At 44.5% G+C, this 17,063-nt stretch overlaps 1 protein-coding gene across 1 annotated transcript; it reads right to left on the bottom strand.

Moving 5' to 3' along the window:
- Positions 1-1,238: 1,238 nt before the first annotated feature.
- On the bottom strand, positions 1,239-16,715 carry zbtb44 (zinc finger and BTB domain containing 44). The gene is made up of 6 exons (XM_061216172.1): positions 16,409-16,715; positions 10,021-11,063; positions 8,937-9,021; positions 8,335-8,486; positions 5,814-5,897; positions 1,239-1,404 (listed from the first exon to the last, which is right to left on the bottom strand). Exons 2-6 carry the CDS (start codon positions 11,021-11,023, stop codon positions 1,379-1,381), a joined length of 1,350 nt encoding a protein of 449 aa, XP_061072156.1. The 5' UTR covers positions 11,024-11,063; positions 16,409-16,715; the 3' UTR covers positions 1,239-1,378.
- Positions 16,716-17,063: the final 348 nt, after the last annotated feature.

Raw genomic sequence — 17,063 nt, 5'->3', positions numbered from 1 at the left:
CCAGAGTTCCCAGCATGTACTTAAACTACTTCCTGAAATGTCATTTGTGGTAGTGATGGGCTGTAGTCACAGTAATTCACATCACCACATCACTGGAATCACTGCACTGTGGAACCTCAAATAAATTGGGGGGGGGGGGTTATGCATACATGTTTGCCGATTTCAGACTTTTTGGTCCATTTCTAAGCCACATAATCAAAAATATATACATTATGCTCAGTCCAGTAATATCCACTATTGCTATTTTGACTGCAAGCTGATTAAAATACCCTGCTTGAGTCCTATTGGCCGAAAGCCACAGTCAGCCAGGCAACCCCTCCCTCAAAAGGTGCCAAACGCATGATAGTCAGACCATGTAATACATCATTCATACAGCCAGTATAGGACACATTTACCCAAAAAACCTGTGCCATTTCCAAGACTGTCCAAGAGTCTGGCTTTTAGATAAGACCAAATATGCTTGAGCATCCACTGCTCACCTCCCTTCCAAGATCCACACATTACAATACCCCACAGACAGCCATCCACGGACAGCACAGAGCACAGGCCAGACCTCAGCAAACCTCAATGCAGCCACCACTGTCCAACTCCGAATAAAACGAATACATTTGTGTTTTCTTACCGTATAAAGACAAGGCAGGTTCAAGTGTAACATTAAAATGAATGCTTTATACTGACATATACTTTTTAAGTAACATGATTCAGATTTATAGGGAGAACATACACACGTGAGCGCAGACATACAAACTGACGCACACTAAAACTCACATCGAACATCAGAACATCCAAGCGCATAAGCCCAGACTACAAGCTGTCACGACGGGATCAGATTCTAGTAACAGTTAACACCAACTGTTTTCAACCACGGCACTTAAAAATCAAACATCATAAGCACAGTTCGTGTTAGTTGTATAAAATACGAATGTAATTAATTTAGTACAAAGAAAAAGAAAGCTTTGTTGTTCAGAGGCTGAACGGAAAGCCGTCAGGTTGTGACCTCTTGGTGCTTGTGAAAATCGCGGAAGGGAATTCAGGCACTTTCCGTCGGTGGGGTGGGGCGGGGTCAGAGTCTACTCGATCGTAATGGAAGACAGCTCCTGATTCCTGGAATTATCCTCCTCCAAAGTGTCCGGAGACCCGCTGCTGCCGCCGGCTTTCCTCTCATCCGACAGCAGCGCCCCCGCCCCGCCCGCCCCCGCCTCCTCCTCTTCCTCCTCCTCCTCCTCCTCGCGGTCGGTCAGGGGGCCGAGCAGGAAGGCACTGTCGCAGTTCTGGGTGGAGGAGACCTGGGAGATGACGGGCATCTGGACGGAGGGGCTGCTGTGGAAGCTCTGGTCGGCCAGCTCGTACTGCCCCAGGGCCTCCTCCTGCACCTGGCTCAGGTAGTCGGGCAGGAGGAAGTCACTGAGCGGGGGAGAGAGACAGAGAGAGAGAGAGAGAGAAGGGGGTAAAACCACTTTCTGAACCGCTGCAGCACTACACACAGGCACCACCTATCTGAGGGGCCTTTCCAGGCCGCAAAAAATAGTCTTGTGATGAGACTTAAAATCTAATTTTTTATTCTCTCAGTTAGAAAATAATAGCTTGCTGTAAGTTACTTTTTGCTTGATTTTTGAGTGAATTTGTCTCACCCCATTGGCGAATCGTGAAATGAGTCAAACCGTCTCAACTCGTTGCCAATCTTTTAGTCTTATTTCGAAATACGATTTTAAGCGTGAATATAAGACTAAAACTCTTGTTAAGATTTTTTTTTGGATTTTGCTGTACAAAGTGTAAACAGGCTTCGTAAGTGTGCTTTGGAAATGAGGGTAATCTGGCCAAACGGAGGGAAAGCTGAAAACCCGTCGCTCTGCTTTCTCAATCCCACAAGAAACTCTGGAGCCGCCGTCACGTAATATCAGCTTAAATAAATCACCATGAGAAAATAAAAATGACGTGAAGAGAGAGGCTTCACGCTGCAGCGGGTTCGGCTTCTTCAAATCTAGATGGCCCAAGAAGTTTCCATACCATGTAATGGCGTCAGGCATAGACATCACACTTATAAAAATCCCAAAGTTAACAGCCCATTTCAGCCGCACCAGCTTGGGCGGCCTTGAGTTGATTAAGAAGTGGAAAAGTTGGGAATATAAAAGCAGATTTCTGTTTCATGTAGAATTAGATTAAGTGCTGTGAGAAAACATCTGAAGACTTTCCAAGAGGACAAAAAAGTTTTAAAAATCTTAACGTGGAAAGTAGGGAAAAAAACAATAATACCAATTACTCCTACCCCTCCAGCTCAAGCAAACTTTGTTAAAATGAATTATAGAAAGCCCGTCTTCCAAAATTATTACAAATTCTGCGAGCCGGTATAAACCGAGCTTGACGTTCCAACGGGGGAGTCTAAAATAGAAAAAGTAACCTTAACACTCAATTTCCCTTAATTAGGGCTAAATTACCCAATAACGTCAGCTGAAACCCAATACTGTTTTCCCAGCGATCTGGAGCACGGCATAAGTGGCAGGGCAGACAGCTGGCAGGGCAGTGCAGACATTCTCCAACAGTAGTCCTGTTCACACTCCCTACTGGGGCCAGCCACTGTACCACAGCTCCTATATCACAGCTGTGGCCCTGCCGCTCTACCACAGACTCATTCTGCAACCATTACCGCAATCCGTCTTAATTACTCTCCATTTCAAAGCCCTACTAATACACTACATCTATAACCAGAGAGAATACACCACAGGCAGAGCCCTGGGACTGCACCATAAATACAGGTAAATACAGGCCCTGGCATCTTCACACAATTCTCCTCGAGAACCATCCGAAAGTTAAAGAGTCCACCATTTTGGGTTCTGATTATTTCATAAAATGTAAATACTCACAGTAACTGCGCATGACGCAGGTCATAAGTATGTACAGTACAGCCTACACATCCAACTTACAGTAAGAGATATTTTTTCTTCATGTAGCCTTTCCCTTATTACCAGTTCATGAGCAGTCTTAACTTCCTTTAATACTCAGAAGTTAATAAATGTTCTTGTTTTCCTCACTTTGGAGAATTTTTCTGGAAAATGCTCACTGTAAAGCATTGTGCAAACTTCACTGCCATTAAATAAAATACATACTAGTTAAATAGATTTAACATATGGCTAATATGTCACACCAATCACACTAAAGAGACAACAAAATGGCCTCCATCATTCCCTGGACCACAAATGAAGTAATGCTCAAAGCACCAGGATACAGTGTTGAACCCTTTCACTATTCTCTACACCATATAAATTAGCATTCATCATTTTTTCCGCATAAATGCACACTCTGAATGCCAGAAAAACATCTGCTCTCTGGGACAAGCCTGCACTAAGCTGTGGTGGTTCTGTTCCGTATTAACCCAGTTATAAATAAAGAGGGCATTAAACACATCACTCAGCACACCAACTATTTGGTTCATGATACAATTTTAAGCACAACTGCAGTCTATGAGTTGTCATTCAGTGTGGGTTCAAGGTTGTTAAACTTGTTTTCCCGGACTGGAGGAAGCGTTGGGTCTGAGTTGGAACAGACAGATGTTTTGAATTTTTTTTGTTTGCGACATTTGTGATAAAAGAACAAGCCCAACAAGATGCCTCCTTCTATTGAGTCCAAAGACCCTAAAAAGGCTGATTTAGTGTCAGCCACAGGCCAGGTATGATTGTTATTCCAGACTTCAAACATTAATTCATGCAGCGGTCACAACAACAACTTCTTAAAGGGGAATACCAGCACAAAACAACATTTGGCTCATTTAACAGATAAAGGTGTAAATGATTCAGCCTCTATATGTGGCTGGCCAAAAAGAGAATTTCCTGTGTATGTCACATCTTGACTTCAATCCTATTTCTGTTGCTCTCCATCAACTCCACTGATCAAAAAGACAGAGAAAAGCCCTGTATAAATAAATCTAATTGCAGCCATTCGTTCACTAGAACACTATAACAGCACAAACCTATTGCTGCAAAATGCAATACCTTCATATAGTATTAGCCAATGCATGTGCTCCATTTCATGTGAACATTCAAAAGAAGATAAAGTATGTGCTTAGAGGACCAGTGGTCTCGTGAAAATGTGAGAGGTAACACGTTCTATGAAGAACACTTATGCACATGTACATAAACATTCACAAAAACAGGTCAATACAGATGTTTAAAGAATGTCATCGCCCATGGAATTCAACATCTATAAGCGTGTCATGAATGTATGTTATGAAGTATTATGAAAGGTATACAGTGCAGTTTGTAAGCACTTGGACAGTGACATATTTTTGGTTGTTTTCACTGTACACCAGCAAATAAACAGTTCAAATAAAACATTCATTTTCAAGACTTTCAGTTTTAATTTGAGGGTTTTTACATCCATATTGGCTGAACTGTGTGGGAATTACAGCCTTATTTATACAGTCCCCCCAATTTTAGGGGACCAAAAGTAATTGGAAAAATGAACATAAACAATGTCATCACATTCAATATTTTGTTGTGATTCTTTGCAGTCAATTACTGCCTGAAGTCTACAACCCATAGACATCACCAGACGCTGGGTATCTTCCCTGGTGAAGCTTTGCCAGGTCTGTACTGCAGCCATCTTCAGTTCCTGCTTATTTTGGGGGCAATCTGCCTTCAGTCTTGGGCAAGTGAAATGCACGCTCAATTTGATTGAGGTCAGGTGATTGACTTGGCCAATCAAGAACATTCCACTTTGTGGCCCGTAAAAAACTTCTTGGTTGCTTTGGCTGTATGTTTTGGATCATTGTCCTCCTGCATGATGAATTGACGAAGAATTGATTGAGGAATTTGCTTGGATCTGAGCAGACAAGATGTTTCTGTATACTTTGGCATTCATCCTGCTCAATAAACACAAGTGAGCCAGTTCCAGTGGCAGCCATATATGCCCAAGCCATAACACCTCCACCATGTTTGACAGATGAGGTGGCACGATTTGGATCACTGTTCCTTTTTTTCTCTACACTTTCCTCTTTCCATCACTCTGGTACAGGTTGATCTTCATCTCATCTATCCATAAAATGTTTTTCCAGAACTCCACAGACTTTTTAATGTACATTTTAGCAAGCTGTTTTTTTTTTTTTTGCATCTTGTGGTGAATCCTCTGAGGTTATGCTGGAGTAGTCTTCTCTTGATGGTCGTCTTCAACACATCTATGCCAACATTCCAGGGGTGTTCTTGATCCGTTGAACAGTTGTCCAATTACTTTTGGTCCCCTGAAATCGTGAGGGACCAGGTATACAAATAGCTACAATTCCTATACTGTTCAGCCAACACCTAAAATGAAAGCTAAAAGTGTGCACTTCAATGTCATAGTCATTGTTTTATTTCAAACTCAAACTCAATGTGCCTGAGTAGAGAGCCAAAACACCAAGAAATGTGTCACTGTCCAAATATTTACAGACTGCACTGTAACTCATAACCAATATTAATACAGTTTATTTTGTTTCCAGGACCTGCCGTCTGCTTAATGCAGTGAATCTGTAGCGTTAGCTGAAGGTGGCGTGGATTGCGGTCAGTGGTTTGTGTGGACTGTGTTCAGCGGTTTGTGTGGAATTGTGGTAACTTGCCAAACTTCTCACCTGCTCTGGAAGTAGTTTGCTAGCTCTGACGCCTCATGGTTCAGACTCCTCAGGTGTACGATTAAATTGCCGGAGTTGGTAAACATGGCGGCGCAGGTTTTGCACTCGTAAATCCGTGGCTTGCGGATTATGTGGCGGGAGACCCTCATGTGGTGCTTATACTCGCCGAAGGAGGTGAAAGTGGCGCTACAAATCTGGCACCGGAAACAGCGTTTACCTTCGTGCTTCAGACGGTGCATCTTTAGGGAGTACGCCCTGGTGAACTTTTTTCCGCAACGATCACACTGGAAGGGCTTAATCCCTGCGGGGGGAGGAGAGAGCGTGGATTAACATGCAGCAGCAACTGAACAGAGATGCTGAAGCAATGCTTCAATCACTATTCCCTCAGATTTGTACATTTAAAATTAATAATTAAATAATTACATACTTAAAAACTTAATTGAAATGTAATTAAAATTATTCACATGAATGCAACGTGTTTGTGTGTGCTCACGTGTTTGTGTGTGCTCACGTGTATGTGTGTACACCTTTTTGAAAATGATACAGCATGCATCCCCTTCATTCCCCTTCAAAAAAAAAAGAGATGGTGAGACCAGGAAACTTGGCTAATAATAAATAAATATACGCAGAAAATGTATCTGGCTTTCTCCCACAGTGCAAAGACATGTAGGCCCCAGGGCTCGCTGGCAAGAGAGATTACATGAAGGTTACATAAATAAAAATCATGCTCTTTGCTACTTGTCATTATATTTCAATATCAATCATCTAACTACATGTACGAGTCCTTGTCCTGGCATGTCGAATCTTGAAACGTTTCCATGTTTCTGTCCCCCAGGTCATTGTAAAGTCAAAGCCTGTGATGTCTAATCACATGTTGTGCTTTAAGGGAATTGTACTGTAATACCAGATTGGAAGACGTCTTACATGACAGAATTACAAAAGAATAACACAACACAAGTTATATTTCATATAGATTACCATTACTGCAACAATATATGGATTGAACCAAGTATGGAAATTATTTTTCCTTTAATGAAGAAGTAACCATGTTACCACTAATACTGTCATGGTTAGATTATGAATGAGGGCCTTATCTTTAAGAACTGCCTGCTTTGGGGCAGCTGGTTGGCTCACCCTGCTAAGGCACTGCCCGATGCTTGGAAGGGCCCCATGGCCTGGTTGTGAGTGCCAGGTCAGACTGCGGCTGGCAGTGCCTCAAGGCGACCCACACATGGCAGGGAGGGGAGGGCTACGGTCTGCCAGAGCGCCAGGGCGCTGAGTGCACATGACGAGCCCCTGACCGTTATCTGTGAGAGCCTAACTGCACTGGAACAGAAAGCAGCCAATGGCAACCTGCGTCTCGGAAGAAAGCCCACGCTAACGTCCCCTAGACCAATAGCAGAGGCTGTAACAATGATATACAGTCCCCACCCATAGGAAGGAGTCAGAGCAGGGCGCTCATGCTCAACTTCGCTAAACTGCCACACATTATATAAAGCACACATCCTAAATGGGGGACCGACACGAGCGAAATGAAGTTGGCCCAACAGAAGTGTTTCCATGAAAGCGGTGCCTAAGGAATACGTAAAAAAGGGTCCTGCAGGTTATTTACGGCCCTCATAAACGTGCCATGACGGAAAGATTAAGCCCTTTTTATTTTCTTCTTTCTTTCTTTCAATAAAAAAAAATAAATATATTTCTCCGGCTCATTCCAGCCACATGTGCGCTGCATTTCCATGGGGTTCATTGCGTAGAGACAGATAAAAATCATTTCAAAGATATGCGCTGGTCCCGATTCAGCGGCATACAGTAAGCGGGCGGATCAGGGGAGATATTAAACAGACATGGCTACTTGTCTCTATCCAGATGATCGGATGCAGCAAGACTGGCTATGCAGTAGGGTCAACAAACACTGTAACACCAGCCAAACCCAGTGCCTCCCGCTGATGTAAAATACACAGGACAAAACGGCACAGAAGCACAATAACTAAAGTATTGCGTAAACTGAAGTAATGACGTCTCTCAGGTTGATTACAGTAAACAGTATCAGTTTGCTATATCCGGTGAACGCCTGCCCTGTCTTGTCTCCTCTTAGCGTCAGTGTTGTCTGAATGTAGCTTAACTGTGGCCCCACTTTGAGTATGAAATCTGCCCTGTTCTCATCCCCTCACATAAACACACGTGACATTGTCAGCTGATTCGCTCTTTGTTTGAAAGCTCGAAACTGCTCAGATCCTTCTCCGTCCAGCTGTCACCTAAGCCTGAGCCTAGACTAACGGCTGGGGTTCCGTTACTATATCCCATAGGCTCGACTCAACCCCCATGCCCAACACACACTGCCTCACACTAACCCAGGCTCCTCCCCTGCCTCTACCATAGAGCCCACCGCACGGCCCACAGCCTGAACCCGCACACCCTTATTCAAAAGGTCCACCGTCACTCCGCATATTCAGCATTTGAGCATGTGTGAAGTATAACGATCAGTTTACTTTCTCCCTAAACTTATTGTCTGTGTGAAGCCACACAGGCAGTTCGGTTGCCAAACCAACCTTCCTGGAGATGCCAAGTGTATGACTCAATCATTAAAGCAGTCATCTGTTCCATTAATTAGGCAGGCCCGAGATAAGGAGGGGTGGGTGAGAGCATGGAGAAACATGAGCATAAATCATGCAGAAGGCATTTTCCAGGCAGGGCAGTGCTCTCCACAGTGACAGAGCCAGAGCCAGCAGGGTGCCTACCTGAGTGGATGAGCATGTGCTGCTTGAGGTTCTGAACGCGGGTGAACCTCACCCCGCAGGTGGGGCACTGAAAGGGCCGGTCCGGGCCGTTAGCCCCCGGTCTGCTGGAGGGGCTTATGTACAGATGATAAGGGTACTGAACGTTTTCCAACCTGGAAGAAACCACACAGGAGGGGAATCAAGGCAACGATCTCAAATCGAAGCCAGGAGGTTGCACCACAGCTACTCTTGTATTTTGTAGTAATGAGACTGAGATATAGAATTTGAACTACTGCCTTTTGTTCTGCTGTTACAGCCATTTAAATTCTGCCTAGTCTCGCGATGAAAAAGGTGTCACGGCACAGTAGAGGTTCATAGCTTTGTAAACACAACTTATAAATATTTGTTTATTTGTAGGTGGGGATAATTTTGTGTGCAGAATTTCTATCTTGTCTCAGAAAAGCCTAAAGGCCCAACTGCTAAAGATGCCATCTGCCTGTCCTAAACAGTGCAGTTCTGTACAAGCCAAGGGGGCAAGACGCAGGCACTTTGTGCAGGACCGTTCCTCCAATTAACAGCAAAAAGCTGCGACACACAAAGCAATGAAACGGTCAGAAGATTACCTGTCATCATCTTCAGCGTGGGCGCCCGTGTGGGATGTACCCTGTATCGAAGACAGCCCCTCAGCGACGCCCTCGTCCACAGACCCTAAAACCCAAAAAATAGCGTTTCTGTTTCTGTTATAGGATCATAAAACAGCGCAAACTGGGAAAATGTGCTTAACACACAGCTTTGTTACGGGGCTTTAGCTTTAATAGTTATTCCTGCTCTGCAGTGGGGCAGAGGTACGCATCTCCGCACATGTGGACTGGAGTGCTCATTGCTGTTGTACATTTTACGTTTCCTTTGGGAAATACTGCCAGCGTAGAATAAATGAGTATTAGTCTAAACTGGACTGGGGAAAAACGTGAAAAAAGGAATAGATGGTAAAAATAATTATACTGATTTTATGAGACAAGCCATCTGCTATTTTAAACTGGCCCAAATGTACTATATCCTCAAGGTACACGTTCATAAATGTCACCCAGGGTCATGCTACAACCTTGCTTGGTTGCACATTAAAATGGGAGCCGCTCGGTGGCTCATGCTGATATACCCTGCATTTGAGTGGACTGTAGTCAGTTCTGGGTTAATTTATGGACAGTAAAAGAGCAGGAGTGGGTTACAGTAAAAGATCTGGAGTGGGGTTACAGAAAAGATCTGGAGTGGGGTTACAGTAAAACAGCAGGAGAAGGGTTACAGTAAAAGATCTGGAGTGGGGTTACAGTAAAACAGCAGGAGAGGGGTTACAGTAAAAGAGCGGGAGAGGGGTTACAGTAAAAGAGCAGGAGTGGGTTACAGTAAAAGAGCAGGAGTGGGTTACAGTAAAAGATCTGGAGTGGGGTTACAGTAAAACAGCAGGAGTAGGGTTACAGTAAAAGATCTGGAGTGGGGTTACAGTAAAACAGCAGGAGAGGGGTTACAGTAAAAGAGCGGGAGAGGGGTTACAGTAAAAGTGCAGGAGTGGGGTTACTGTAAAAGAGTTGGAGAGGGGTTACAGTAAAAGTGCAGCAGTGGGGTTACTGTAAAAGAGCGGGAGAGGGGTTACAGTAAAAGTGCAGGAGTGGGGTTCCTGTAAAAGAGTTGGAGAGTGGCTATGTTACCCACCGATAGAGGAGGACTGCGGGCTGATCAGGAGGTCCTCCTGGGCCTGCTCGCTCCCGGGGACCGTCTGCTGGTCACTCAGGGAGCTGTGCGAGGCGCTGACGGGCTGCGAGGCCTCCTCCTGCGCCTCCTCCTGCGCCTCCTCGTCGCTCAGACGCTCCACCTTCACGTGCACGTCCTCCTCCTCCTCCTTGGAGCCCTCGCAGGTGAGGTACTCGGCCAGGCGGCGGGCGGCGGCGGACGGCCCGGCCTGCTCCAGGCCCTCCGGGAGCTTGGCCTTGTCCAGGTGGAAGCGGCGGTCCAGGCCGAAGGGGAAGGTCCAGGGGAAGGCCAGCGAGGAGTCGGCGGTTTGGGCCGAGCCCTCGGGGAAGGAGGGCGAGGGGTTGGCCACGGGCGGGGACTTGAGCGGGCTTTCGGGGGACATGACCACGAAGGCCTTGCGCTTGCGGCGGGACTGGCGGCAGACGGGCGCGGCCCGTTCCAGCACGCTGCACTCGGAAGAGACGGGTGACAGGCTGCTGCCGTCCAGCGGGGTCAGGGTGCAGGCGGGCGTGGCCTCGGAGGCGGAGTCCCGCGGCTTCTCCTGCCCGGCAGCCCCTCCCCCCGCCCCGCCCGCATTCCACAGGATGCTGGACTTCATGAACTCGGAGCAGGTGCTGGCCACGGCGAACATCTGCATGTAGCTGGCGGCTGCCAGCACGTCGATGATGTTCTCGGTGTTGATGGAGAGGGTGGAGGTGTAGGCGTACTCCAGCAGGGGGGTGAAGCCGCTCACCGTCACGTGGTGGAGGTCGAGGACGTCGTGGTGCTCGTCCGGCCGGCCCAGCAGCTTGGAGCGGAAGAAGTCGCTGCAGCAGGCCAGCACTGCCTTGTGGGCCATGAACACCTTGTCCTGGACGCGTACCGTGACATCGCACAGCTGCCCCGCACTGCGCAGGGCGTTCAGCTTCTCCAGCACCTCCTGGCTGTGCGTGGGCGAGCTGTGCGTGAAGGTCTTTACGCCCATCTTACCGGCTCTGCCCGCTCCAGGGGGTGAGCAGGGTTACCTACAAACACAAATCACGTCAGTCAATGCCTCCATATTTCAACTGAAAGTGGCAAGTTTTAAGACAACACAAAGATGATGCAAAACCTTTCCATTTTGCTGGGTTTCACTGCGATTGCACATTAGGACCTTTGATGGCTTCCCAGTAGATCATATTTTACATGAAAGCCTTTATTTCACAAGCCAGGAACAAAGCTACCATTGAAAAAAGGTAAGCTGTCTTGATAGGCCAAGGCATTGTGTCATTACTGTGGTTAGGCTGGTTGCTGAAACAGTTGAGGAAGTGAAAAATAAACGTAGAGGGAGAATGAGCAGCAGGGCATGACTCAACGCTGGTGCGGAGTCAAACAGGCCACATACATGTCCTGACAATGCACTGTCAAAAAATCAGGGACAAAGAGCTTCATTAACCAGGTCCCTGGCCCGTGTCTCGATCAGAATCAGGGAGTACCAATAGGATTGGCTGCACATGTATGCATACACACACACATACACACAGTAACATGGCCAAGACAAGCATCAGGTCTTACATTTGGAAGCTACTGAGGCCCAGATTGATTTCAGGTCTGTTGTCGCTTGGCAGGAGTGTGCAGGAACACACGATAACACTTTAACACTTCTCACATGAAGAGGCAGTCATTGAACAAGCTGTAAAAGGGAGGAGGCCATGCTGTGTGTGATGGAGTGAGTCACCTCTGACACAAGCCCTGCCTGCCTCCACCTCCTTCCAATCTGCAGGCCACCAGCTGAGTCCCTCTGAAGAGCCCACCTCATACACAGCTGCTGCAGTGGCTCCTGCATGATGAGACCCCACCAACAAGCCCTCCCTGGACTCCTTTGTGGCCAATTAGGCACCAAGGTTAGAGCGGCTGGCTACAGTCAAGAGGCTTGAATCTTATTCACTCTCCTGCCAAGTCTCGGATTCCCCTGAGCATTCTTCTGACAGAACCATATTCATTATTTCATTCCAGCACCTCTGAGATCTTGTCTTAGACAGCAGGTTGCATCACGGTTTGCGTCTTTAAGATTCTGGTTGCACAGCAAAAGATGAAGTGAAGCAGCAGCCTCTAGGCAGTGCCTGCTTAGCTAAAAGCAGTGTTCAGTAGTCATTCATATTTTCAGCTAGTTAGCAACGTTTAGATATGCTCTCAATTTCATTAGGCATTTTTATAGTAGTTCCTGTAAAATGTTAGCAAACTATGAACACTACTTACTTGGTAGTAACACAACTCCATACTGTAAATAATTAATGAATCTAGAAAATCGAGAATCCAGGTTGGCAAAAGTCAATATAGTCAACCTAGCAGCTGAAGCACTAGACAGCTACCTTCATCTCTTGGGCCTCCACTTGACCTGTGAGGACCCAATCAAAAAACCCTGCAAAATAATCATGTGCTGTTTCCAATGAATGGGGTTTTCAATGAATGGCTACCAAGACAGCGTATACTTGAAGGCTAACAAAGCAACAGCACTTCTTCCTTAGTACTACTCCAATAGTACTCAATTACACCACAGCTTTTCAGAAATTTCTTAATACTCAGAACAGGTTACAGAAACCTGAGCTCAGCAAATGCTCTTAGCGCTAAATAGAAAGCAACTTCAAGAAAATAAGCATTTTATTTTCATAGTTTTGTGGGTATCATGAATCAAGTTATTACCTTGATCATGAATCATGCTGCTCTGAACCATGAATATCATGAATCAAGTTACTCTTCTGGCAGCAAAAAATAAAATGAATACAATGACAGATAAAATCTATGTAGGATACTATTGGGGTTGTACTAGCAGCAGCCAAAAAGAACTAAAAACCACTGATTAACTGTAGTAACTTAGCCAATATGCAGAAATATCAGCTTCTGAATGATATATCAGTCCCGGGATTACCACATCACGTACATGATTAAACCTGTGCCTAAGTTTCATTTGAAGCTTTCCGAAGCCGCATCATCCAGGCCTTTTCGTTTCTCAATGCAGCAAATAACTCAACAGAAATGGAGGGAGAGTGGGAACCCAAATGCCAAGTTATGTAAGAATAATCAAAGCAGATGGACCCTAAAAGAAGCCAAGCTCTTGTGGAGACTAGCACAGGACACTGGATGCATGAGATTTTCCATCAAACTCTGAAGGGGCTGGCCATGCTAAACTATAGCCACAGCTGTCAGACACACTGAGGCAAGTGGATAGTTACAACTCACTTCAGCAACAATGTTGACTGCATATACAAGAAAAATACAAACCTTTCATTCCAGGATTCAGAAGCCAAAATTTCAGTCAATCCCAAGAGCAACTCACCAAAGCTCCCCATTAGTAAATGTTATACTTTAGACTCAAAACAGACAGGAGGTGAATCAAGGCAATAGAGCTTCAGATGCTGGAAGGGGGGGTGGAACTATGCTTACCAGCCAGGGAACACGATTGCCACTAGTTCATTTGCTACATATGCACACAATTTCAAAGAAATGCAGAAAAATAAAATTCCATCTCGCATTTTTTTTTTTTTTTTAAGCAGACTATCATAACCAGCTGCCCTTTAATCAAAATGTGGATGTATCATAACAGCATAACAGCACGGGCCTGGCAGCCCAGGTTTACTAAAAGGGCACTATAAGGTTGTATCGATTTCATTGAGTGGATAGGGGCAGTGCTTGTAAGAGATGCTAAGGTAGGCCTGATTTTAGGAACTGACTGGGGCATTCTGCCATAAATCAATCACTTTCTGACCTCATTCTCTTAGATTTGAACAAACTTTTTTATACAACTCAACCCATATGAGAGTGTTAGAATGTGGTTTCATTGCTGAACCATTCATGAGACAGCAGCCCTCCAAGATCACCCATATTGGACCCACCACTCTACCAAAGACACATGAATCTTCTGCAAAAATAAATATAACAGTATGGTTCTGTTATTATCGGAAAGCTTAAAAATAATGTTATCCACAATTCAATACTTTTGGTCCAAAATAAACAAGGTTGTAGTTATCCAAATAACCAATAGGCATCTGGCAAATAGTAAAGCACCAGTCTCTTTTGTTTGTGAACTCTCCTTCCAAGCTCTACATCATAAACAGGACACAGTGTTTTTTCCCTGCAAGACCTTGCTCACATCTTCAGATCTATAGGAAGGTTTCTCATTCTCTCAAGCCTCCTCTGGAAGGGTACTCCTTTCTGAGTCTGGAGTGGCCAGTAAGCTATGCGACGTGGGCTTTTCATGACATGATACAATGTTTTAAATGCCATGCGAGTTCTTTGAAGAGACCAGGACTGTGGATATGTAGTGAGGATTTGAATTTGTTCACTCCTGCTTTCAATGGAACCCATCTTGTAGCTGATACATAACTTCCAGGTGTCCCCCAATGCTGTGAGAACCTGATTAACTTCATCTATTTCATAATGTGTCAGAATATCTGTTTGTTCTGGAATGGGAAATATCTCATCCTCATATTGTGGCTGTTCTGTGTTTGGAGAGTGACAGGCAGATGCTTTCACACAGGGCTAACCAAGTGACCTGTGTTCTTCCATCCGCTTTTTAGACACTTTTCTGCATTTGGTGTGCTGTTGTCCAACATGTTTCTGAAAACAGTCACAGACTTGATACTGCACTGTGCAGCAGCAAGAAAGTTGCTTGATGTGGCATTTAGATTTTTTGATATCTTGATTTGATATATAAATGAAATAATGCCTCTTTTAACTCTAATATAAATATATGTGGCACTATAACTAACTACCCACACAATAAATAAGAACTAATGCTGCTTCAAATTTGTTAATTACAAATCCATTTCTTTATCCATTAAAAACTTAATATATTCTTTCATTTCTATTTTTGAAACACACCCATTGAAAACACATGAGGCACCACCTCATCCTGGTTAATCAAACCACATTCTACCACTCTAGTTAATGTGCAGGAGAAAATGCCATTCAAATCTAAAAGGGTGAGTTCAGAAAGTGATATGATTTCTGATGGAATGCTTTACTACACAAAATAAATAAATAAACTCACTTTTGATGTTCTCTGCCAACATGGAAAGCATGCTGATAAATGTATTTCTGTTACATATTCATGTCCTGGGAAAATAATAACCAAGCACACACAAAGAAGTTTTATTCTACATGAGCAATGCAGCCATGGACGGTCCTGAATACTGGCCTCACACAAAGACCCAGAGGACCCCACATCACCTATCACACAAGCCTGTCCTGCTGAGGGCCTATTCCTTCATTCTCTTTCAAAGTGCTCACCTGTCACATTTCCTTAGTGTTCTTAGGAAGCTGCTTGAGACCAACTCTACCTAACGGCCCAGTACGTGGTCTGTCACAGTGCACAGTACAGACTCAATACCATGCAAGAGTAAGTGATATAACAAAATGAAACACACACAATGAAATACAGGGAAATGTAATGCAAATCAGTACATAGTTTTTTAATTTTTATTAATGATGCACAATTATTGTGTCTTAATTTAAAACTACACACATGAAATGTACATTGGTGTATCATTTTTGATCAAGTGCATTGCTTTTCATAATGTTAACTTCTCCATAGCCTGCCCTCTGAAGGTGCCTGTTTTAGCAAGCTGTTTCTGCTGCATGTTTGGCAGAAATCCATACAAATAACAACAGTGTATAAATCAATAACAGGTCGCATGCAGATGTTGAGAATAGCACTCTACAAGCTAGTAACACAAGTTTGCTCGCCCCTGTTTTTGTGTAAGGGAAAGTGGGGGCGGAGCAACCTGCTCTTCTGGTTTGTTTATAATGACTTCCCAGAGCGCAACAACTGTGACTCGCGGTATCAACTGCCGTAAACACGTGCTTTTTAACAAGCCAGTGAGCTAACGGTGCATTAACGTTACAACTTAACAGTTAGGTTAATCATACCATGCACACCAGGGAATAGAGATTTGCCATTAAGTTAACATCCTAGTAAGGTCTCAAATGAGCTATTTAATAAACCTGGCAAAAGGGTTATTTAGCCAACAAACTAGCTAACTGCTACTTAAATGCTGGTCAGTCGTCTATCAGTGTAATGATGAAGCTCATTTGAAATCAACAAAGCAATTTTGGCAAACAAACTCGAAATAATTCAGCTAGCCAGGCTGGCCACAATCGCATATTTGTGACTCGAAACGCGTACATTTGCCACTGTTAAAAATAGATCAATTTGGCCTATGTAGCACGGCCGGCTAGCTTATTATAAAGTTAGCTTGTTGGCCAGTTAAATCGGTAGGCTACTTTTTTAACGTTACCTCTTAACATAGCAACGCCATACACGCATTCTCCATTAGCTAAACACAAATAAGTTCGCTGTCGAACCACAATTCATTCTCGGCATTTAAGTTACCTTGCACAAGAGACAGTGGAGTGATCCGGCCTGTCGTCTAACTGAAAGCCTCAGGTTTGTAGACCGAATATGACCCGGGTAAACACACCACGGTCGGCCGTGAAGCACACAGGTTTAGCTGGTAGGGCTGCTCACCGCGGCAAATGAAAGTCCCATTCTCTCATTTGTAGCGACTGGGAGACACTAGAATCCAATACTGTTTTGCCGGACGACTAATTTGTTTGATGCTATCTTCAATAGCACTACTGTTTGAAAGTTCACTGTACAATCCCTTCCGCTGTGTCTTGCTCCTTTGTCCCCACACTGTCTGAATATTTTGCACTTTATTATTGTCCCACAATGCAACGCGCAGCACTGTTCAATGGAGTACCACCAAGAGGAGAGAGGCCAGTCTGTGCAGGCAACACAGTTCTGTCCAAGCGACGGACAAGGCAGGCATACTTACATTTATGGATTTATTATTATTATTATTATTATTATTATTATTATTATTGGACATTTTATTATTTTATTATAATTGATGTTGGCAGTCGCAAAACTTTATTTTGTTTATTATAGAGTTTTGCGATTCTTCTCCAATACAGTTCACTTGTGGGTGGTAAATTGGAGGAAGGAAGGTGGGGCGGTAAGGCAGTCCAGAAAACGCCCATACAAT

The sequence above is a fragment of the Conger conger genome, chromosome 13 (assembly GCF_963514075.1).
Source record: "Conger conger chromosome 13, fConCon1.1, whole genome shotgun sequence".
Lineage (NCBI taxonomy): Eukaryota > Metazoa > Chordata > Actinopteri > Anguilliformes > Congridae > Conger > Conger conger.
Note: the sequence above shows the minus strand (reverse complement) of the source record. Positions and strands in the feature narration are given on the sequence as shown.